The sequence below is a fragment of the Colletotrichum spaethianum genome, assembly GCF_022836535.1.
Source record: "Colletotrichum spaethianum MAFF 239500 DNA, contig08, whole genome shotgun sequence".
Taxonomy (NCBI): domain Eukaryota; kingdom Fungi; phylum Ascomycota; class Sordariomycetes; order Glomerellales; family Glomerellaceae; genus Colletotrichum; species Colletotrichum spaethianum.
Genome location: NW_026054778.1, coordinates 1,031,851 through 1,053,500, shown reverse-complemented (window position 1 = coordinate 1,053,500; position 21,650 = coordinate 1,031,851). Strand labels below are relative to the sequence as shown.

General features: G+C 55.4%; 4 protein-coding genes across 4 annotated transcripts; 1 reads left to right on the top strand and 3 right to left on the bottom strand.

Moving 5' to 3' along the window:
• Positions 1–1,407: 1,407 nt before the first annotated feature.
• ColSpa_04127 (H(+)/Cl(-) exchange transporter 3) lies at positions 1,408–4,325 on the bottom strand (the record flags this gene model as incomplete). Its single annotated transcript, XM_049270339.1, has 6 exons — positions 1,408–2,718; positions 2,766–2,951; positions 3,000–3,091; positions 3,142–3,256; positions 3,307–3,459; positions 3,510–4,325. The coding sequence occupies 6 exons, from the start codon at positions 4,323–4,325 to the stop codon at positions 1,408–1,410; spliced, it is 2,673 nt and encodes an 890-aa protein (XP_049126296.1).
• A 588-nt stretch (positions 4,326–4,913) lies between these two features.
• ColSpa_04126 (uncharacterized protein) lies at positions 4,914–6,952 on the top strand (the record flags this gene model as incomplete). The annotated part of the gene is made up of 3 exons (XM_049270338.1): positions 4,914–5,335; positions 5,385–5,691; positions 5,741–6,952. 3 exons carry the CDS (start codon positions 4,914–4,916, stop codon positions 6,950–6,952), a joined length of 1,941 nt encoding a protein of 646 aa, XP_049126295.1.
• A 2,307-nt stretch (positions 6,953–9,259) lies between these two features.
• ColSpa_04125 (RNA-binding protein rnc1) lies at positions 9,260–11,635 on the bottom strand (the record flags this gene model as incomplete). Its single annotated transcript, XM_049270337.1, has 2 exons — positions 9,260–9,533; positions 9,732–11,635. The coding sequence occupies 2 exons, from the start codon at positions 11,633–11,635 to the stop codon at positions 9,260–9,262; spliced, it is 2,178 nt and encodes a 725-aa protein (XP_049126294.1).
• Positions 11,636–19,242: 7,607 nt separating this feature from the next.
• On the bottom strand, positions 19,243–21,051 carry ColSpa_04124 (asparagine--tRNA ligase, cytoplasmic; the record flags this gene model as incomplete). Its single annotated transcript, XM_049270336.1, has 3 exons — positions 19,243–19,369; positions 19,428–20,131; positions 20,155–21,051. 3 exons carry the CDS (start codon positions 21,049–21,051, stop codon positions 19,243–19,245), a joined length of 1,728 nt encoding a protein of 575 aa, XP_049126293.1.
• Between the last annotated feature and the right edge of the window lie 599 nt (positions 21,052–21,650).

Below are 21,650 nucleotides of genomic sequence, written 5' to 3'. Positions count from 1 at the left end.
ATATCGCGTAACACTCCCTTCGTGGCCGGCTTGAAGAACCGTTTACGAGAGGCAGGGATCTTTGCTCCAAGTCGGCTACCTGGTGTAGAAGCATACAGCCAAAGCAAACAGCCAACCAAAGGGTCCCTGGATGTTCGGCGAGATGGCTTCTTCCAGATATGGTCAACGTAATCCACGACGGTGAGGACCTCGGGCCATATGGTGCGCTTCCAGTACTGGTATCCCTTGGAGGCAAGCTTTCAAGGAACCGTAGCCCCCCCATCATACCCCTAGTAACGCCTGCGATCTTATAAGTTGGCCTCGAGAAATAGCTGCAAGGGCCCAAAGTGCTGCCATAGCGCGCTATTCCTGGACCCATGCCGACCGACCGATGTAAAAGGTGTCATATCGGAGTCCAGGGAACACTTGAAGCCGCACTCGCTTTCCTCCACTGTACGGCGCCTCTGGATTTACTAACTGCAACGAGGCGACGGCATTGCAATGTCTGTGGTGGTGTGATATGCAGAAATTTGTAAGCCAGACTATGGAGCTGCCGCAGAGAAGCTTACCAACATGCGATGGGTCATTTGCCTTGGAAATATCCATCAAGGAGGGGAAAGGGGCAGGTGGGCCTTCTTCGTTGCCGTCTTCCACTGTATACTTCTCTCCATGGTATCTGGGCCTCTGAGATGGTCGCGAACTTTGTACCGATTTACTGGAATCGACATGCGTAAGGCCGCGATAAGCCGAATCGACCGAGATACATGACATGGCACCGATTTGACCATGATATTCTCCAGTACTGATGCTCGCGAAGATGCGGAATGCGTTGGGCGAGGCCAGTATGAGATGGGAAGCGGACTTAAGGTCAGCAAGACATGAGAACGCATCGCGCGGTACGCTCTCGAATGAAGTTATCGCAATAATCGTGGATCTGATATTGGCCTAATTGGTGTCTTGTGGTCGTGGTTACTTGGCGCACAAAGTCTTGGTGTCGTTGACGTGGTGGTGGCATTACCCTCACCGGAGTTGCAATGCTGTTAAAGGGTTGACGTTCGCTTCCATCTACAACAAGAAGCCGAGATCGACATTACCCGTCACTAAGAATGCATTAGGGATGTCGGCAGTTGGTAGTCGTCACCTTGGCACTTTGTCAACGTGATATTTGGGGTGACTGTCCCCCCATCTTGTTTGCGGCACCGCTCAACCCTGCCACAAGGAACGAATTGTACCAACACACAGCAAACCTCGAATTTTACTTATGAATATCGTCATTGATGCACGCCAGTCTCAACAAGCCCTTCCAAGATATCAACTTGTTGGGGTTGTGGCAACCTTAGATGGAGAAGTCAAGGGCCGTCGAGTCGTAACAAGATTCCATTCATGTCTAAGTAAAAATCGTACACTGTCTTGAGATCATGGTCTAGCTTATAATATTGTTTCACGGTCGTCCGCCGGACTAATTCCCTCCTCGTGTCCGTCGCCCCTTAGCAGGCCCCTCTGCTCACCGCCGGCATCCTCTCTCGTAATGCCGGTATCGACGCCCATGTCTCTCGACAACCCGCTGGTCCGACGCGTCTCATCCGCACCATTGAGGACATACCAAACGTCCTTCTTCGTCAGGAGACCCTGCAGGGCACCGCGGTCGCTGAAGAGGACGTACCGCAGGCCGAGCTTCTGGAAGTAACTCACAGCCAGGTGCAGGTTAGAGCGCGATGCCATGGTGATGGGTGTCTGGTCCATCCACGGCCGGAGATCAAGCGTGGTGCGAGGATCCGCAAGAGGCTGATGGGAGAAGAAAGCTTCCGTCTCCAGCGGAAGGGACCGTGGTGGCTGAGAACACATTTGTAAGTTGTAGGTGAGCTCTGCTCGTGAGATGTATCCCAGCAGCAGAGCTTCGCGGGGGTCTGAGATAACTGGAAAGCCTCGGTAAGGGTGCATGTCGAGGATGTTCTTGAGACTGCGAATAGTGTGGCCCGTCGCTGTAAGCACAACCAGATCCTCGATACGAGTCATGATCTGGGAAGCGGGAATGTCTGGTATGACCATCTCCTCGCTGTTGTCCAAGAACGGATACTCGTTGAAGTGAATCCAGGCCTCGTAGATACCCTTCCGAGAGAACGCGTCTCCTACCCACTTCGAGATCATGACGGCAATCATGATGGGAAGGACATACGTCAAAGCTCCTGTCAGCTCGAACATGATAACCACGATCGAAACAGTCATGCGAGTGACTCCAGCCAGAGTGGCTGCTGCACCAATGATGGCATACGTCCCAGGAGTCACACACGGGACATCTGGTTCGCAGGAGGCAAAGGGGAAGAACGCAGGGTGGTTTGCGACCCAGATCTCCATGATAATACCCACGGCCCGGCCCGTGAGAGCACCGATGGCCATTGAAGGCAAAATAATGCCAGCAGGCAGCTGGAGACCAAAGGTTACAGTGGCCAAGAAAAAACCAAGGATGGCTCCGAAAATCAGAAGCACTATAGTAGGTGCCGATGCAGCCCCTGTCTTACAGAGTCCAATCTGGTCGTCGACGTACTTGGAGCACTCGACAAACAGGTTTGATACAAGCTCTGAAGTTTGAAACTTCATATAGTGGTTCGGGTAATTGATAAGTGCCGTAAGGAGGGCAATCGCAGCGACCTGGGTGATGGGTCCGGGTAGCCACGGCGTGTTCTTCTTCCATCTGGCCACGGCCATATTGGCTTTGATGAAGAGGCCGCCATATATTCCCTGTCACGTCGTTAACAAAGTTCGAGGAGTAGGTAAAAGATACTTACACCCAGAATGCCAAGTACAGCAAAGGGGATGAGCTCGAAGCCATGCCAGCTGGTACTGAATTTGACTTGATACATGACAAGCTGTCCCGTTCGAAAGGGGTCAAATGCCTGGAGAACCACAGCCGCCGTCATGGCGCAGACAAAACTTTGCCACATCGTTTTGTCAGGAAAGTAGTAAGAAAGTTGCTGGGAGCCGGTTAGTCCAAGATACTAAGGCACACCGACGTTACAAACTTCGAGACTGAACAATACACCTCCGATCGGGGACCCAAAAGCAACAGAGATGCCGGAGGCAGCTGCCGCAGACAGGACCTCTCTCTTCCGGGCTGTTGATATATTAGTAGTGGACGTCAAGTGTCCTGCAAGGCTTACTTACCCTCGTTGTCATTGATGTTCGTGAACAGCTTGATAAACAAGTTGGCACAGCAGCAGGCAACATGAACCAGAGGTCCCTCTTTGCCCAGCCACATGCCGGATCCAACAGCAAGACACTACGACGGTCAGTCGGTGGAACGAAGTAGTGGGAGCCGCAACAACATACCAAACCCAGCGACTTTGTAATTAAAGTCCAGCTGCCGAGAAACCTGCGAATAATAAAGCCACCCAACACCGTCTTAATCTCGGGTATACCGCTGTGTTTAGCATACATCCCGTACTCCTTAACCAGTACAGCCGCTGCCGATGCCAAAATGACCTTCAGAGGAGTTAGCTTGTGATGACGGGCAGTGGGAGCGCCCCTCTTACCGAGAAGATGAGGAAGAAGAAGTACTCCATGAACCATTTACCAGCAGCCGAAGAAATCCCCAATGCCTTGGCCCAAGGTGTCCAGCCAGCGCACTTGGACATTTCATCGTAACCCCAGCAGCAAAAGTTTTTGTTCAAATAGAACGCGCCGCCTTCTGGACCGCTGGAACAGTAGCCAGTCTTCAGGTCGCCAAGCCAATCGGTCGTAATGTCGATGCCAGCAGCAACGGCTCCAACAGCCATGCCGGTCAGAATCAGAATAACCCAGACTTCGCTGGCATCCAGAAGCTGCTTTAACAGGCCGAGCAGGCCATGCGCGCTCGAGTGGAGGACGCGCAGACGCTGGCGCTCCTTTGTGTATTCAAAGATCCAATCGATGGCCGTCAAATCCTCGTATCCCACTCTCCTGCCCGGTCCCTCGACGTACCAGTCCAGCGGCGCGCCATCTTTTGTGCCTTGGTTTGCAGTGCCATGCACGCCTGCTCTCCGGGGAGATCTGTTGGGGTCTTGGGTCGGTGTTCGAACTCGCGGCGAAGAGTCAGGGGAGGCTGTGCCCGATCGCGAGCCGGTGAAGGCAGATAGGAAGCGCCCTGATGCCGACGGAACGGTCTGCTTCTGCTTGCGCTTGAAGGACAAGGGTTCTTCGAGGTCCTCGCGGATCGGATCTTCAGTCAGGACGTCGGCGATGTCTTCGTCTTCGCTCCAAAAGTCCAGTTCGTCTCGGTCGGCGGGGTCGCTGCTGGCGCTGCTATTACCGTTGTTCAGCGGGCGCGAAGAAGATGAGGCGGACGAATCATTGTGTACAGTACCGGCCATGGTGCGAATCTGACGACATTGACTCCCAGTGTCCTCAGATGGTGGCCATCCTGTTGTCGTTCTCCTAAATGGACGGGAACGGTATTACCTCGCATCCAAAGCCGGATACCTGTTCGGTGACAAGCCGCGCGTGGCTGACTCGGTCTGGGAGCTCGGATCCCCCTGCGGCCCGACATGGGGCTGATGCGAGGCCGGGTCAAGTAGCCAAGAGCAGCAGTTGCAGGGGTCTTGATGGAGCGCATCTAACAGTGGGGGCTGGCTCCTGCCACGATCTGGGTCTCCAGTATGTTCTACGCGGGGCAATTTTTCACGACAGCGTCATCCGTCCAGTCTTGGCTTCTAACATCTTGCTTTCTGACGTTGACAAGCTATGACCCGTGCGTTTCTTCAGGTCCTGCGAAGACAACCAACGGCGTTCTAACCTCAGTATAGCAAGTGTTTTTTTCTCAGTACTGGTGGTCCTTTGAGTGCTATTTCCCCAATCGACAATACCTGAAGCTTGTCTTACACGGTTTTTGTCCACCTCACATGAATCTTGAACCGATATAATTTACGCCCAGCTGGGATATATCGGATTTATTTCACAATATGGCGGAAGAAGTGCCATCGGCGTCTGCCGACCCTCAAGCGCCATTCGAAACCCCCGACCCGGCGCAGACAACCCAGCAAACCGCATCACTCGATCAGATCCGGAGTATGTTGAAGGCCAAAGATGATACCTCAAGATTCGTTGGCTTAGCTTTGTTGAAAAGTCTGCTCGACAACTCTGAAGAGCTGCGTAATGATGCCGGTACCGTCTTGGGTCTCTGGGAGTCCATCTCCCCGAAGTTTCTGGATCGGCTAGTGAGGACAGGGTCTTCGGCCCAGTCAACCCAGCAGGACGCAAAGAACATGGTTGATCTCGCAGTCTCAGTGATACATACTTTTGCTTTGCTCCTACCGGAGCAGTCAAAGAGAGACAAGAGATTTGTTGGGAGGCTGCCTCTTCTGGTCTCCAGCTTGTTGCAGAGGTGTGTAATCAGAACCACTCACACGGCTTTGATACTAACCCATGGAAAGCTCCGAGGAGACATCTAAGTTGATTATTCAGACGATACTTACCATTGTTGTCTTTCCAGAAGGCGCCAAATCTTTTTTTGAGGTTGAGGATGTTAGTCCCTTGGTCGAAATCGCACCAAACAACCCATCGGCTCTCGAAATTTTCGCGTTTGCTTGGATCAACTGCATGGATCTAGCAGAGGACAAAACAGTCATGAAGACAAAGATAGATGGGACAATACAAGCCCTCGTTTCGACCTTCACCGGCACCGACGGTGTCACTCTTCTCGAGTTCCTGGGCAAATTTCTTCGGAATTCAGACCCCAAGGTAGTTTTCCCCTCAAGTCGATACAGGCAGCTGACTTACACTCGAATAGGCCCTCCCTTCAAGCCCAAAGTGGATCAAATCAGTTGTTGACTTCATCAAGAAGCTCCTCACCAGCAGGCCTACTCCAGAAGCTAGGAACGCCTACACCATCGCCGCTGCATCTTTGCTCGAGGTGTACCCTGCTGAAGCGTCAAAGCTGCTCTTCACAAGCGATGTGAAAGAAGACAAACCTTTTTCGTACCTGTTCATTACCCTTCTCCTTACCGACACAAGAGCTACACTGCCGCGACTACTCGAGCTTCTCAATGACCCTACATATCCAGCCATTGCACAACGTTTGGGATCAGCGTTCGATGTCACAACTCACTTTATCGGATATCTTGTGAGAAGTCTTGACGATGAGATGTTATCGCCCGCGAACATGGTCATGCCTCCAGACTTTCTGCTCAAGATTCGCCGGACCATTGCGGAAGCCATGTCTCTCGCCATCGAGTTCCTCCGAGACAGATGGGACGCGTCCGTGGCAGGAACTTTTGGCTTGCACCCTGATGCGCGAACAAAGGAGACAGACACCTCCATGGGCAAGAGACTGACAATCTCTTGGGAGTCGAAGAAGGATAACATCCACGAGGACCCCCTGATTCTCGCAGCTATCAGAGCTTTGTCGCTCTGGCTTCGTGAAGATGACAACGACCTCTTGAGGAAGGAGGCAGCAGGTTTGACGGACATGCTCATTGACCTCTACAAAGCAAGCTCCCCGGCAAGACTCGACTTTCGCTCCCCGATCCTGGTAGGCTTGGAGGGTATCCTTGTCGAGAAGGCAGGTCTGGAGGAATTCACCACGCACAACGGCTGGGAGGCTCTGACCCAGGACCTTCTGACGATACTGCAGCACATATCGACGGTAAGCGATGAGAACGAGGCCGCACGCGCAATTGAGATTGTTCGCATTCTATTGCCCATCGTCGAGAGCGAGGAAACCGGGTCAAGGGAGGACTGGATGGCTCTTGTCACCTTTGTGGCCGCTTGGGATGCGCCAGAGGTCGAACAGCCGCTCCTCGTCCAGGAGGCCCAGATTGCGGTTCTTCAGCTCACAACCGCTCTGCTCGTTGGAGCGCCGGAGGGGATGAAGAGGCGATACGTTCACTCCACCAGCGCCATCCTCGGCATAGCCGCGCGGTTAGAGAAGCATATAGGCGTTGACCACCCATTGAGGGAGTCTTTGGTCGATGTTTTGCAAACCCTAGGTAGATTCCGCTAGTTGAATAACAACATCGACACACTTAGTGTGATGCTGCATTCTTAACCATTTGGTGTGGTGTGTCAGTGATTTTGCGACTGGATTTTACCCCTTCCCGTGTGATTGACTATTCACTTGACTGCAGTCCCATGCATCTATTGAGGTCAATAGGAGGTAGAGGTTAGTGCCGAATCTCAATTGAGTAATTTCCATCTAACAGACCTGGCGGGAACGCCATGACATGCTTTGGATTGTTTCAATGCCATGCGCCGCGTCAGCGTATTGGTAATAAACCCTTTCAAGCACACAGTGGTTGCCTTGAAAGTATATGACTGCCAGAGTAAGCCAGTCTAGGTCTTACTGTCTAAACAGCACAGGCAGCAAACAAAAAAAGAACAACATTGTCGTTATGGGCCTATTTCTCCACCGCGCAAGTTCCCAAGTCTAAATTGACCCAAAGGCCAGCTCCATGTTGGAGAACATATGGGTAGATCATCCTGTATTGAGGACGGGTCCTTGGAAAGGTCAAAGAGGACCGATGGGCCTTCAGTATATACTATACCGACACGCAGCACATGGCGCACGAGATGAAGCCAAGAGCAATGAAGAAGGACGAAATGTGACAGCCTCCATTATACACACCATGGCTGTGAGGCCCCCACTAAAGACACACAAACCTCTGAAGAGACCAAAGCCGGTTTTTGCAAAGAGACGTCCTCCATGAACAGAACCGCGGAGATGACGATGACATGAAGACGTGAGCTCGAGGAAGCTGCCTGCGGCCTAAGGGGAGTACTAGACCTTTCGTTCCCTCGAACGCGAAACTTTGCTGCAACTAGGTATTGGGTTATTCCATTCAGGAGGACCACGCTATGCCCAGGGGCAACTCATCGTGACGGCTGAGGATAGGGAGGGCAACTACCAAGCTCGGTTCTTCACCTCCCCCCTCCTTATTGGAACGGACATCTATGGACGACCCCAGACAGAGGTGGAACACTGCAGATGGTACATAGACCTTTGGCATCAATAGAGGGCCGATTCCCTAAACAACATTACCGTGTACTCCAGGCGCAACACGCCTGCACTCCATCAAACAACCAGTCCAAGCCAGACATGAGACGAAGCAGAGAGGGTCAAAATTACCCGCCGAGTGCCCCCCTGGGGATGCGAGTCCCTCTTATGGGGAAATCTCGTCCATGTCCAGAGATTACGGACAGGCAGGAGAAACCAAGAAAGAATCCGGACACAGACCCATCTGATGCCGCCGCCCGGCCCCGGCCCTCTCCGTCTCCTGCTGGTTCCATCACTCTGGAAGCCATTCCAGACGATGATGCCCAGCGGGGACCACTACCCCCCCGACTCTAGTCCGCCTTCCCACATGCGCAACGGCACAGCTGCGGCTTCAGCCGAGGCCTGAGCGAGCTTACTCGAAATCGCCGTGGTCACGAACATTGCGGTGATCCCTCGTCGACACACAGGACGTCGAAAGGTGATCTGACGAACGAGTTGCTATATCAAATACGCGGCTACAGTGGGACATGTCAAGGTAGTTTGAGAAGGGATGGTCCATTGTGCTGGAGACAAGACGCCTCGCGCCGCCGCTGAGAGTCATGAAGGTAGTCCAGTGGCAATAGGGCAGGAAGCATAACGGTGCTGGCTGGCCAGAGATTTACACAGCTCCGATGCCTAAGTCGACGCATATTTGATGAAATCTGCGGGATACGTCGGCTCCAGAGCCCCAAGCACGTCACCCAAGCCGAAGCTAGGCCTCCACGTTTCAACTTCATGCTGCAACAATGACTTGTAGATGCAAACTAAGAGTTGCTTGCATTTTGTCCAGGGAAACCAACCAATGCCTTTCCTGAACTACGCTCTAATGGACATACACATGCGGACAATACTGCTACGTAAAGCTAGCATCGCCTCTCTCTGCCACATCCTTTCTCTCCCTCCCTGGGCCTGTGCCTGTGCCTGCGCCCCTCATTTCCATTCCACGTTGGCGACAGATCGTGAATGCCGTTTTCCAGGCCGACCATGCTCTGGTATCTGCTGCTATGTTCAACCACCATCATATGCATGAAAGGGGTGTGCCAAATTTTGTGTGGTAGTCTCCTCCCCGTGCTCTGGGATCGGGAAAACAGCCCAAGACCACTTTGCCAAACCGGCGATAAAATTATAGATGAGAACAAGAAAAGATGAAAAATAGAAGCAAGAATCAAGAAAGGAATGAGAAGTGAGAAGACGTGAGATGCAATTACAACGATTAACCAATCTTCCCCTATGTTCCTGTTGCATCGTGTGCCGGGGGAAGCAAACTGTCCACTGTTTTTAGTTGGCAACCTCTTCCTCAACCCATTGGTTCAAGCCGCCCTGGATGGCCAGGCCGTAGCCAGCACCCATGCCGCCGAAGCTTGCCTGGTACTGGTGGCCGCGACGCTCTCCTTCGTGGCCAGAGGGAGCGCCGCCGTTGTCAAAGCCAGGGTTCAGCGCAGGCAGGCTGACTGCGCGGTTGTGCTGGCCACGGCCGTTACCGGGAGCCAGGAGACCGCCAATGGTGGTGGGGCCGGGGCCGGACGCGCTTTGAGGGTAGCCGTTCGAGATGCTGGCGGATTGCTGATGGCCCGAGATGGGGCCCTGCGGCTGCATGTCGATGGACATCTCGCTCGGCGACGACTGGGCGGTGCCAAACAAGGCCTGTTGCTGAACAGCAAGCTGCTGGTGCTGCTGGTGTTGTTGATGCTGAGCCTGCTGAGAGACGTGGTTCAGGTACATCGTCAAGGGGTGGTTGTTCGAGTTAAACATTGTCGCCGACTGCTGGGGCGTGTTGCCGTTGGTCGGGGAGCCCGAGTTCTGGGAACCGTTGGGGGGCGGCGACGAAACACCGTCGGTGCGGGGAGATTGCGCCTGCTGCTGGAGCTGACGGGGAGCGTTTCCGCAACGGTCCTTGCCAAAGTTGACCTTGAACTTCTTGTACTCGTCCTTGCTTCGCACAGCCTCGATAGCCTTGATGGCATTGGCAATGTTGGTGAAGTTGACAAACGCGCAGCTCTTCTCCCTCAAAGTGTTGACCAGCTCGATTTCGCCGTACTCGGAGAAGTCTTGTCTCAGGCGCTCCTCGGTCCATGTCTCATCCAAGTTGCCAATGTAGACATTGCGAGAAGCTCCTCCGCTGACAGCGAGGGCGATGGCAGGCGGGAGAGCACCGGAGTGCTTGCCCCAGCCAATCTTCAGCCTGCGGTTGTGAATCATCAAGCCCTGCAGGTTGCTGAGGGCATAGAAGGACGCGGCGGCCGTGGGGTCGATAAAGGTGACGAAGCAGATGTGCTTGTCGGGGATGTAACGGATGTGGTGAAGAAGACCACCGCGGACAACGTTGCAGATCTCCTCAATCGTCGTCTCGGGGTGGATGTTGCCCAAGTAGATGGTGCGGTTTCCAAGGTTGTTGATGCCACCAGCAGTGGTAGCGACGGCAGCCGCCGCAACGGATTGCTGTGCCAGGGCGTTGGAGATGACGTCGCGGTCTGCACCAGTGAGCATGTGCGCATAGCCAGGCGCGATTCCAAGGTATTGAGCAGCGTTCTGCTGCTGGGTCTTTGAAACGTAAGCACATCGGTCCTTGCCGTAGTAAACGCGACGAGGGGCCTGCCACTTGGGCTCCTGAGGAAGCTGAGAAACCGCCTTGATCGCATTGGCGATAGACAGGAAGTGAATGAAGGCAATGCTCTTCTCGCGGACAATCTTAACCGTGTCAATGGCACCGAACTTGCCAAGGTCCTCGCGGAGTTCCTCCTCGGTGATGTCCTCCGGCAGGTTACCCAGGTACACGTTGCGGGAAGCACCCGACTGCTGGACGGCCAAGGCCACCGAGGTGGGAACCTGGGAAGGCTTGCCCCAGCCGACCTTGATATCCTGGCCCTTGATGCAGAGCTTTTTCAAGATGGCATCAGAGTGGAAGTGGGTAGCGGAGCTGGCGTCCAGGAAGGAAATGAAAGCACAGTTCTTGTCGGGAAGAAGACGAACGGACTCGATTTGGCCGCTGCGGACGTGGCCCAAGATCTCCTCGGCCGACGTGTCAGGGGGGATGTTGCCGAGGTAGACGGTGCGGCTGGTGCCAGTGACCATTCCCGGGCCCATGGAGACGGGGGAGCTAGGCTGCATGGGAATCTGCATGTTGTTGAAGCTGCCGCCGGTCGGGGACTGAGGCTGGAAGAACTGGGGAGCACCGTAGGTCGAGGGAGACACCATGGCCTGATACTGCTGGGGAGACATGTTCTGCTGGATAGGGCTCTGCAGGCCGTTCTGGTGCTGCTGGTGCTGGCTCTGCTGCTGGGCCTGCTGGAAGCTCTGGAGGTTCTGGAACTGCGGGCTAGCAAAGGCGGCGGGAGTTCCGGGCTGGAATGGGCTCCCGAGAAGCAGCTGGGAGGGAAGCAGAGGAGTGAACTGCATGTCGAAGGCGGTGCCAGGGGTGGCCATGTCAGCAGCGGAGGGGGGAGCCTGGTGGTGCTGGTGCTGGTTCAGGGGCTGGGTGTTGATGGTGGGAATATTTCCGCGTCGAGGGTGCCTGTCGGCGAAGCCAGAGATGTTGGAAGTGAAGGCTCCGTGAGAGAAGCCGGTTTCGCTGTTGGAAGGCTTGGAAGCGTGGCCGAAGCGGTTCCCAGGAGCATTGGGGCCGCCCTGGCCGACGGGTCCTTGGATTTCCTGCATCCCGAGAAGATGCGGAGGGACAAGGTTGTCCCGACCGATTTGAGATAGAACCGCCGTTTTGAAAGATTAAACGTGCCCCGAGCAGGCACGAAGAATCGGAGATGGGCGCGTTGGAATGCTACGAGACTCTGGGAGTACCGTAGGTTCAACGTGTGATTGGATGGGTGCCAAATCTGATCAAGGGACGAGCAAACAATGTCGGAATCCAAGACACGAGTGGAGCACGACTGATTGTGATAGCTTGGAAGCGGACCAAGCTAGGACTGGCCGTTGGCTGAAGTTGGTGGCGAAGGGGTCTTCCAGCGAACGTTGAGCAATGTGAATTATACGGTCCAAGCAACAATTGCAGTCCAGAACGAAGAGCTCTGCAAGGCAACGGCGTTAGGCAACAATGGTTTCGGGAGCCGAGTGGCGGGCAGCAGCAAGTTGCAGTTTGTGCGTGAAGTCGATACTGAGCCACCGTTTGGCAAGCGAGCGTCGATGGTTCGGATCGATTCGGTATTGAGATCGGCGGTGAGACGGATCACTCCTTGCAGACAGACCAGAAGATGGTCAAAGAATTATAGACGAAGGATATACGGGCAACGAATGTGGAAGCCAAGGTGAAGGATTGATCAATACGGCAACGACGGTAACGATCGCATGGGCCAGTGGTAGTCGGCAGCGGCGACGGGCAGTTTTGCTGCAAGGATAAAGAATAGAAGATGAAGAATAAGGATGAGAGCGGGCGGATAGGAGGAAGAGGATGTAGGTGGGAGGTATAAGGGTGATGGGAGGTGAAGAGGAGGAGAAGAGGTGAGGTTGAGAAGGGGGTTAGGAGTCGGATGGTGGAGAGGAATAGGAGGAGGGAGAGAGAAGTAAGGTTAGGTAACAAGAATATGAGCAGGGTAGAGCCAGGAAGAGAAGGAGAGAAGAAAGAAGGAAGGGTTAGAAAGCTCAAGGAAGCGAGAGTGAGAAGGAGAGGGAGTGAGAGGAGCACGCGTAGGTGGACGAAGGGTAAAGGGAAAAAAAAAAAAAAGAAGAGGTCAGCGAAGGCAGGAAAGCGGAGTGAGGAGGAGTAGGTTAGGTGAGGTAAGGGTAGCAGGGCCAGGACAGGAGAGCAAGGAGAGAGGGCGGCGGTGGACAGTGGGATGGAAGGAGAGTGGATGGGGGGTTCGTGTAGGCGGTAGATTGCCCAAAAGGGTCAAAAAGTAGAATTGGCTGCGCTAAGTTTAATGAGCCCGACCAGGGATTACGGCAGGAGAACCCACTCCCGAAAGCCCACGGGCACCACCACCGCCCACACCTGCTGTCCACAGCAGGGAGAGAGACTAAACGCTGGGAGCCCGGGGGATGGATCATGGCATGGGCATGGAGGAGCTGCGCAGTGTCTATCTGCTCAGTTGTTCCTTTTGCCGCAGCAATAATCAGCAGATCGACGTTTGCAGACAATCACAAGCAGAGAGGGAGAAAGTCGAGGGCCAGATGAGTCAAAGCTCATGTCTCTCGCCATGGCCCTGGCTGAGTCCACGGTTGAGAAAAGTGCAAAGGCAAATGGATGGTTGGTCGACATGCCCATGTGCTCTGTGCCTTTATGATGCGTGCTATGATTCAACCGCCAAAGGTACATTTGCTCCCTTCCCGTCTATCCAACCCGATCGCCGCTGGCTGCACGGCTCTGCCGATTCGCGACTTGGCCTTGCTTCGCTCTGTTCGTCTTTCTCTTTCTTTCTGCTCACCTCTCGTCGGCTCAGCGGAGGGCGCAGAGCAGCATCTGGCCCATCCGCCCGCCCATCACGAGTCCACCATGACAGGAACCTGACACTGTCGGTCTGTGTGGGCAGATGTACTACATAGTAGGTGTGTCTCTCTGCCCCCTCCCCAGCAGATGAATATTATCTCGACCTGAAGGTAAGACGGAATCCAGGTAGTGCGATTTGGCCTGGGCTGGGCTGGGCTGGCCTGACCTGCCAATGTCTATTCTGGGTGCTTGAAAACAGTAGGTCGACGGACCGCCCGTCTGTCTCTTGCCTGTCTACTCCTTAGATCGTCTGTTCTGCGTACACTACTGGTCCGGTACAAGTACCAGCGCCAACGGCCCCCTTCTCCAGCTTGCATGAGATGGCCCCCTTCCGCGGATTTTGCGTTAGAAATTGCACGTCCAAGATACTTTCAACGGCGTGATGGCCCTTCTGGGCGCTCTGCACGGTTGCAGTTTAGGGGTGACTTGGGAAGAGGGAAAGGGGGGTGGTGCCATACGGAGTACGGGGGGGCCAATAAGACGAGTCATCCTAGCTTGGAGTACCTTTGCAACTGACAGTGGGGGACGAGGATGAGCTTGCCGTGCATTGGCAGCGAAGAAGGGAACGCACGGCAACGCAACGGGGAGGCACTCTGCTACTGTAGAGGGGGAGGGAACGTTATGGGACTAACCGAATGCGTCGGACACCTGATTGTCGGTACGTACCGGACACGGCAGCGACCTCCTGGCTTTTCAGGCCCGATCTGCACAAGTGATAGAAGTTGCCCCCAATGTACACTATATCCGGACGTGGGCGTCTACCTTGTGCATATGCAGTGTAAGCCTGCTCAGGAGCAATTCAACCCCCCCGATCTTCAGGGCGCCGGAAGAGCAGAGAGCCTCGCTTCTCTGCAGACTGCAAAGAACAACGCACCAACAACTGTCAGATCCATCCGCCTGCATGTCGACTGGATTGGCTCCCATGCAAGGAGACGTGTGCTGTGCTGCAGCAACGGGCAGCAGAGCGATAGCTATGGCAGCCAAGTAGAGACAGTACCAACACCAGAGGCAGGGCCAAACGAACCGAACACGTCGTCCCTGACTTGTTCTTGTCTAGCCCCCGAGACTAATTGAGACTCGAGGGTTGCCAAACATCGACAGCAAGCCGCCATCGTCTTTTAGCCAGTTGCGCGGCGGGTAGGGACAGCCAACCGCCGTTTCTCGCCAGCCACAACCACGAGACTTGTCAACGTCGACCGTCATGGTAGTATTTTAGCGGCCGCCATGCCGCCTCCCACCTCTACCGGTCGCTGGGGGATTATTATACCGGCTCGTGATGGCTGAGAAGAGGACGAAACACGCTCGTTTCCTCATTCGCTGGCTCGTTTAGTCTGGAACGTGATAGTTCTCAAACTCTCTGAACGAAATGAGTTATCTTGCCTCACGAAACACGCCTCGTACAGCTCCAAAGTTGAGCATCACGGTAATTACAACGTCGGGGTTCCTGATGTCTATCGGCTTTAGCTCCATCCGGGAGTGGCAGACGAAGCAGCCGCCATGTCTTCACTCAACCAACCTAACAACCACCAGATCAACTCCTATCCGTCTGTCCTCAGCCCACCCGTCGGTTGGCATCAGCCATGCGACACCTCGACTTCTTAGTCCTGACTATCCACATGAACCGCCTCCTCAACCCCCCTGCTTGGTCCCCTTTTTTCGGCCCCCTCCTTCGATTCCGCTCACCCTTGGACCTGGTCCCCCATCCTCAACAGTCGAGGAAAGAGCCTCGCTTCGTTTCCTGCTCACTTGCACAGTCAAGCCAGAGTACCGTCTGCTTCAGCCCCTATTGGTTGCCGTGGCGGCCACTGCTGCGAAGAACCCAACAGACATGGCCTCTCGGACAGTGCTCTCTTCCCAAGGCCGCTGCTAGGAGTCGTGGATAAGGCCGTCTCGTAGTTCCAATCTAGACGAAGATTTTGTGCCTTCTTTTTATTTTATTTTATTATTATTTTGCACAGCCAAGATGCGGATATTGCATTTCGACAAACGGGGGGTTGCTCGGCGGGCAGATGCGCAACCCCTGTTCATTTCTCTTTTACCCCCCGGTCCTACCTCACCGGTACCCTACTGTCCGCTGCACCGCACCCGACATGGTACTTTGGCGGTACATCTCATGCCGCCTCCTCCTTTGTGCGGGTTGTGGCCCCCTGGAACCTGGGCCTTCTCCTGCTCTCCACCTGGCCCCTTCCAGCCAGTCATCCCTACCTTTCGCCCCCCCCCTTGCCTCCCACCTGGCCAACAGGCATAGCCAGGGGAAGGCACCGCCTGTTCTGGCTTGGTCCGTCCCCTTCTGAACAGTCTCCCCGATCCATCCTCCAAGGGTTCATCATCCTCTCCACCCAAACCCGTGGAACACTGACAGCCGCCTTTGCCAGAACATCTGTCCCTACACTGGCTCCACCATTTCAGCATACGCGTGAGCATGAGCAGATGCTGCCTTCTTCCGGCTTGCACTTTGCTCTTTGAGTGGATGACGTTTGTATACGTCCGTTGCAAGACTATAAGCCTCCCGGGCACACTCAAGCCCGCCGACGGCCGTTGGGGAATCTACCTTGCGGGTTCGGCCATGGCCTCGAGGCATCCGAGTTGCCCTACCGAAGGACTGTGGATGATCACGGTGTTCTGCTATCTGGATCTGGGCAGCATCCTAGACGCCATCTCTGCTGCCGTCGCATGCCCCGGACCAACCCGTCGTTCTCTCTTACGCTCATTCGGATTCCCCATATTGGATACATCGGCCCCATCATAACATGCACACAGGCTCCCTGTCTCACAGGGGATTCCGATCATGCTGATGAAGGATTGAAATTGCTTCAGCCGCACATCAATCTTGTCCACTACGCTCTCGGAATCGCCTTGTTCATCGCTCTCTCGCTTCACAGCCCCTCATAAGGCTGGCATAGCACAGTCCGACTAAACGTCTCGAACGGTCATAGTCATTGTTGTGCCGTCTTGCTCCATAGGGGTTGTCACCCCACCCCGCGGCATGTTTCGGAGAGTAGACCCGAGGAACTACTCTCTCAGCACCACTTTACGCAAGTGTTTGCGATTTGGTTGCACAATGCCGGAAACGCTATTCCTCGGCTCAACTGATGGCACAATGCAAGTCACGGTGCACAAGAACACACCAATGCCAGCGGCTCTGCTGTCGGAATAGCCTCCTTGTTCGACCGGGGAGCTGCTGCCATTCCTTGTAGTGCGGCTGCTGCATCCGTGTCTTGTGATATCAGAACCTCCCTCCCAAGCCTCCACACCTGTCGAGTTATTCGGATGAAACGCGGGCTGCAAGGAGCCTGGGTCCGTCAAAAATAACCCCAGATTGCCACGGGAGCTTTGGGTCAACAAGAGAACCACGTCGAGTGAAATTCCTAACTAGGCTTGCACCGTCGTCTGTGGCTTAGCCATCATCAACATCCGCCATCGGTCAAACATCTTACGGCCATGTCCAAACTGGGCCAGTCGTAACGGAAACAGAAAGCGAACCCAAGCTTGGATACGCTACCCAGACCTCGAAACTCCTTGGCACCAAGAGTCGCCAAGGAACAGCCGGACGCTGAACCATCTAGCTGACCAGCACCGCACACAATTGTCCTGCCTAGCCCATCGAGAGGCACTACCAGCTCACCACTACCTGACCTGACGTGTTTTGTATTCGACTTGCCTCGCCTCCAAACTCATCACTGCTGCCATATCGACCGTGGGATAACCCGCCATGCCGTTCGTTGAAGCGTCGTAGAGTCGTTGAAAATCATATGTACCCTGCCACCGTAAGGGGTCCGACTTTCGGCGCTATCCAGGACTTGTCAAACACGGGGTTGTAATCCACACCTCCTGCGTTGAACAACGAGCTAAAAACCAACCTGGGTTCCGTGCCTTACATAGCCGCGATGTGCGTCGTGGCACCAACGCATGTGCTTGCCGGTACTACCGCTGGTCCAGAATCCCGAGCACAACGGCCATGCCCTGGATCGGAAGTTGGATCCCCTAGCTAGGTACTCACTTGCCATAACGCTGCATAGGGTCCGCCTTGCATCAACTCATTCCCCATCCAATTGATTCTCCCATTGAACCCATCAACCGACCATGGCATGTTCTTCTTCGACCCGTCGCTAATGCGTTCCGCTTCGGGCAAACTCCCTGATCTACATTTTTCTTTTCTTTTCAGAGAAAGCCTACGCCACGCCGTTGGGAGGGCCTGGAAACCAACTGCCTCTCGAGTCAGGATCCTGGTGGCTAACTGCTTTTGCGCGTTGCTCAGCTTGCTTAACCAACATCGGCATCCAACTAGACGACGCGCCGACGCAGCAACTGTGCGAGGGTCGGAGGTTAAGCTTCACACGTAGTCGCTTCGACTGCTACGCTGCCGTCTCCTTGGAACTTGTCGGCAAAACCTTGTCAGCTGAACATAGTTTACTCCCCGACGGCTCCGATCTCTACTATGGGCGCACCTGGCAAGTTTCCCCCGCCATCCGATCAATTGACTGCGCCGGTGGTGCCGCCCTGAAGCATCGTGAATCACTGCATACATGGCAAGACGCATGCACCGCTTGGCTGCTCCTGTCGTGCCCGGAATACTTGCTGACCGTCATCCTCGTCCCCTGGCGATCATCGCGGGGTTATCAATGCACACGCGATCCGCCGTATTCGCCTGGGAGTGCAACAGTGGCATGCGCGCCTTGCACGAGTCCTCAGTACGACGGGTGAGCCAACGCTTCGGGTTGATTCGCCCCTCGGACGGGTTCGACGAGTGCGTTTGAGATGCCTCCGCAAGGCAAGCATGCTTCGTGCACGGCACACGAGCACTGGCACCATGATGATGAGATGGATGTGATAACCAGGCTCGTGGCCGTTCTGGGGCCTCATTGGTTCTCGTCAAACTTTCAGAGTTCAACCGCCGACTCGCAAAGCGTCCTTTCTGCCCAGATTTTCGTCAGGAAAGCGTCATCAGCCAGGTGTAGCCCGGGATGGACGGCACCAAGGCCTTCTAGAAGGAGGTCTGATGGGGACGCTTCAAACGCAAGATCGGCCGAGCTAGCAAGAGCTTAAGTGTTTCCTGACAGTCTCCGGACTCACGGCTGCAACTCGGACGGCTGCGTGGCCCAATTGGCAGCTTTCCCAGCCGGCGCCCGTTCGTCTGGGGCCGGATCCCGGTCCGCCAGGCATCAGATAACACGACTTCGCGCGAACATACGATCCTGCCACGGACTGACTCTGTGCTCGCCAACGGCCACTGTTCCACGAACCCATATTGGTTTTGCGACGAGAGTTTGACCACGACATGACTGCCGTTGAAACTTGTCGATGGTTGTGATATTTGCTTGGCTCGGGCTGCGCTCACTGACTGTCTCACTTTGGGCTTTGACGTGGCAACGGCTGGATTTCACGGGCTCGAGTAAGCACATCCCTTCGGATGGACATGTCGTCGTCGAGCCGCCTCCACGATTCTGTCGGTACACAGGTATATGTAATTCGGCCGAGACGGGGACTCGACGAGGACCACGGGAAGCGTTTGTTAGAACTGTGCCTGGCGACGTCTCATCAACCCCTCTCTCATCCTTCGTCACCCGAGCCAGCTGAAAGGTTTTCTCGTTTTCCCACAGGAGCCAGCACTCCGATGGAGATGGTTTGAATTCCGTAACTCCTATCTAGGACCCCGACCCGTCTCCGATACCCTTGCAGCAAATCGCTGTCAGAACCATTGCAAAGCCCCTGAAAACCCTGAATGATCTCGCTCATGCCTCGCCGCGGCGCTTTCAAAGCACGCCGGGCGTTTTTTTCTTGTCTACTCCTCCAGCTGCTCAAACCCTACACGTCAACGGCCACCCATTTAAGGCTTGCAGCGTCCCATGTAACGGGGGTACAGGCACGTCGTGCGAACAGTGTGTTGGTTGGCCAGCCAGGCCAAGAAACGCTCGAGGCCGAGACCGTAGCCGCCGTGGGGAGAGGTACCGTACCTGGAGAGATACATCGTCAGCAGTTGTCATACAAAGTCAGTCGAGGAGAAGAACTCACTTTCTCTGGTCGGTGTACCAGTAGTAATCCTTGGACGGGATACCCTCTCTGTCGTAGGCAGCCATAAGCTCCTCGTAGCCCTCCATTCTCATAGAGCCACCGACGATCTCTCCGACACCGGGCATGAGGCAGTCGACGCTCTCAGTGACGCGGGGGTCGTTGGGGTCCTTCTTCATGTAGAAAGCCTTGATCTCGGTAGGGAAGTGGGTGAGGAAGATGGGCTTGTTGATGGCATCGGTCATCTTGCGCTCAGCAGCCTCGGCGATGTCGTCGCCAAACTTGTGGGGCTCGCCGTCCTCGTTGAGGATGGGGGGGTCCTGGGCGTTGAGCCAGTCGATGGCGTCGGTGTACTTCATGCGCATGAAGGGGCGGACGGGCTTCTTGAAGTCGGGGTTGAGCTCCTTGATGAAGGCGGCGATCTCCTCGTCGGCCAGGACGTTGTCGATGACGCGGCACATGACCTCCTCGAGATGCTCGAGCAAGTCAGGGAACTCGATGAAGTCGAGCTCGGCCTCGACGTGGGTGTACTCGGAAAGATGCCTGCGGGTCAAGCTGCGCTCGGCACGGAACGACTTCTCGATACAGTAGACGCTACCAAGACTGGGCAGGACGGTCTCGAGGTACAGCTGGGAGGACTGGGTGAGGTAGGCCGCCTCGTCGTAGTAGGGGACGGAGAAGAGCGTGGCGCCACCCTCGACCTGGGTCTGAACCAAAGCCGGGGGGAGACCTTGGTGACCTTGAGGTCCTTGTAGGTCTTGCTGAAAGCCCACTCAACAGCGGCGCGGATCTTCATAATGGCGGAGGCGTTGTCGCCACGGAGGACCAGGTGGCGGTTGTCCAGCATCTGGGAGTCCCACTGGTTCTGCAGCAGCGAGACCTTGTTGGTGATGGCATCCTCGTCCGTGGGCGAGGTGCCGATGACCTTGTAGTAGTCGACGTGGAGTTCGCGGTTGTCGGGAGCCGTCTGGCCCTCGGGGACCTTCTTCAGCTCGCCGTACACCCACAGGGAGGTGCCCTGGGCGAAGGTAAGAGCATCGTACGTCTTGGTCAGGTCGCCGGCCTGGAGAACGCACTGGAGGTGGCCGTAGCCGTCGACCAGGGTGATGAAGGTGGCCTGCTTCTGCGCGCGCAGTCTGTGAATGCGTCCAGCAATCTTGACACGGTCTCCCTTCTTGTCGCCCTCGCCCAGCTCGACGTTCTTGTCGCCAATGGTGATGCGCTTCGCCGGGGGAAGTGACTCATCCTCCTTGATAACGACCTGCTTGGCGGCCTCGAGAGCCTGCTGGCGCGCCTTCTTCTGCTCCTCCTCCTTGGCCTCGATCTGGGCCTGCTTTGCCAGCTTCTTGCGGTGGGCGTCGAGGGCGGACTGGGCCTTCTTCACGGCACTCTTTGCGGGCTCCTTCCACTCGAGGCGGGCGGCCTCGTCGTCGCCCGTCTTGGAGGCGCGGGTGAGGAACTGACGCGAGGTGACGGAGTCGTTGTTGGCGATGTATGCAGCGGCAAGCGACTTGAAGGGGGAGGACTCGGTGCCCGTGGTGGAGGGCTCGTCGGCGCCGGCGTCGGTGTCGACGTAGACCTTGTCGTCGGACTTGAGGCGCTCGGCCAATTCCTGAACGGCGGCCATGGCTGCTGGGCGTATGTGTGTTTCTTTCTTTTTCTTCTTCTTATTTCGTGCGGAATGTCCCAGTGTGTAGCTATCACAAGATCCGACACGGGTGTAAGAACACGGTGTTTGTTGACTCAGCGGTGGTGATGGCTGCAGATGGGAAATTTTTGGGACGGTTTGGATGGCGGGGTAAATTATTCGGATTGAGTTGGTGGGAGGAGGGGAGGGGGGTGGAAGGTGCAGTGCAGGCAAAGGAGGGGCGGAGGGTGACCTGAGAGGCCGGGTATCTAGCAGAAGGTGGAATTGGTGACTGTGCTGTGTGAGTCACTTGGAGAGAGGCTGAAAGGCCCCAAACAACAAACGACCTGCAAGGGAAGAAAGATATAACAAGAGAAGGACTTGAGGTTTCTGGTTGTCTCAATTCCGAGGACGACGCTCCCTCTATTTCAACAGAGCAGCTGCTGGACGTGTGAGTCACCTTGCACTGTCTGAGGCTTGTTACAAGTGACGGCCAAACTGTGCCTGTCCCCCCTTGATACCTCGTCGACGACTCTCGATGCCGGGTGCCATGCGCAGTGGGCGTTCCCGCCAGCCGACCGCTAGGGGTTTCCAATTGA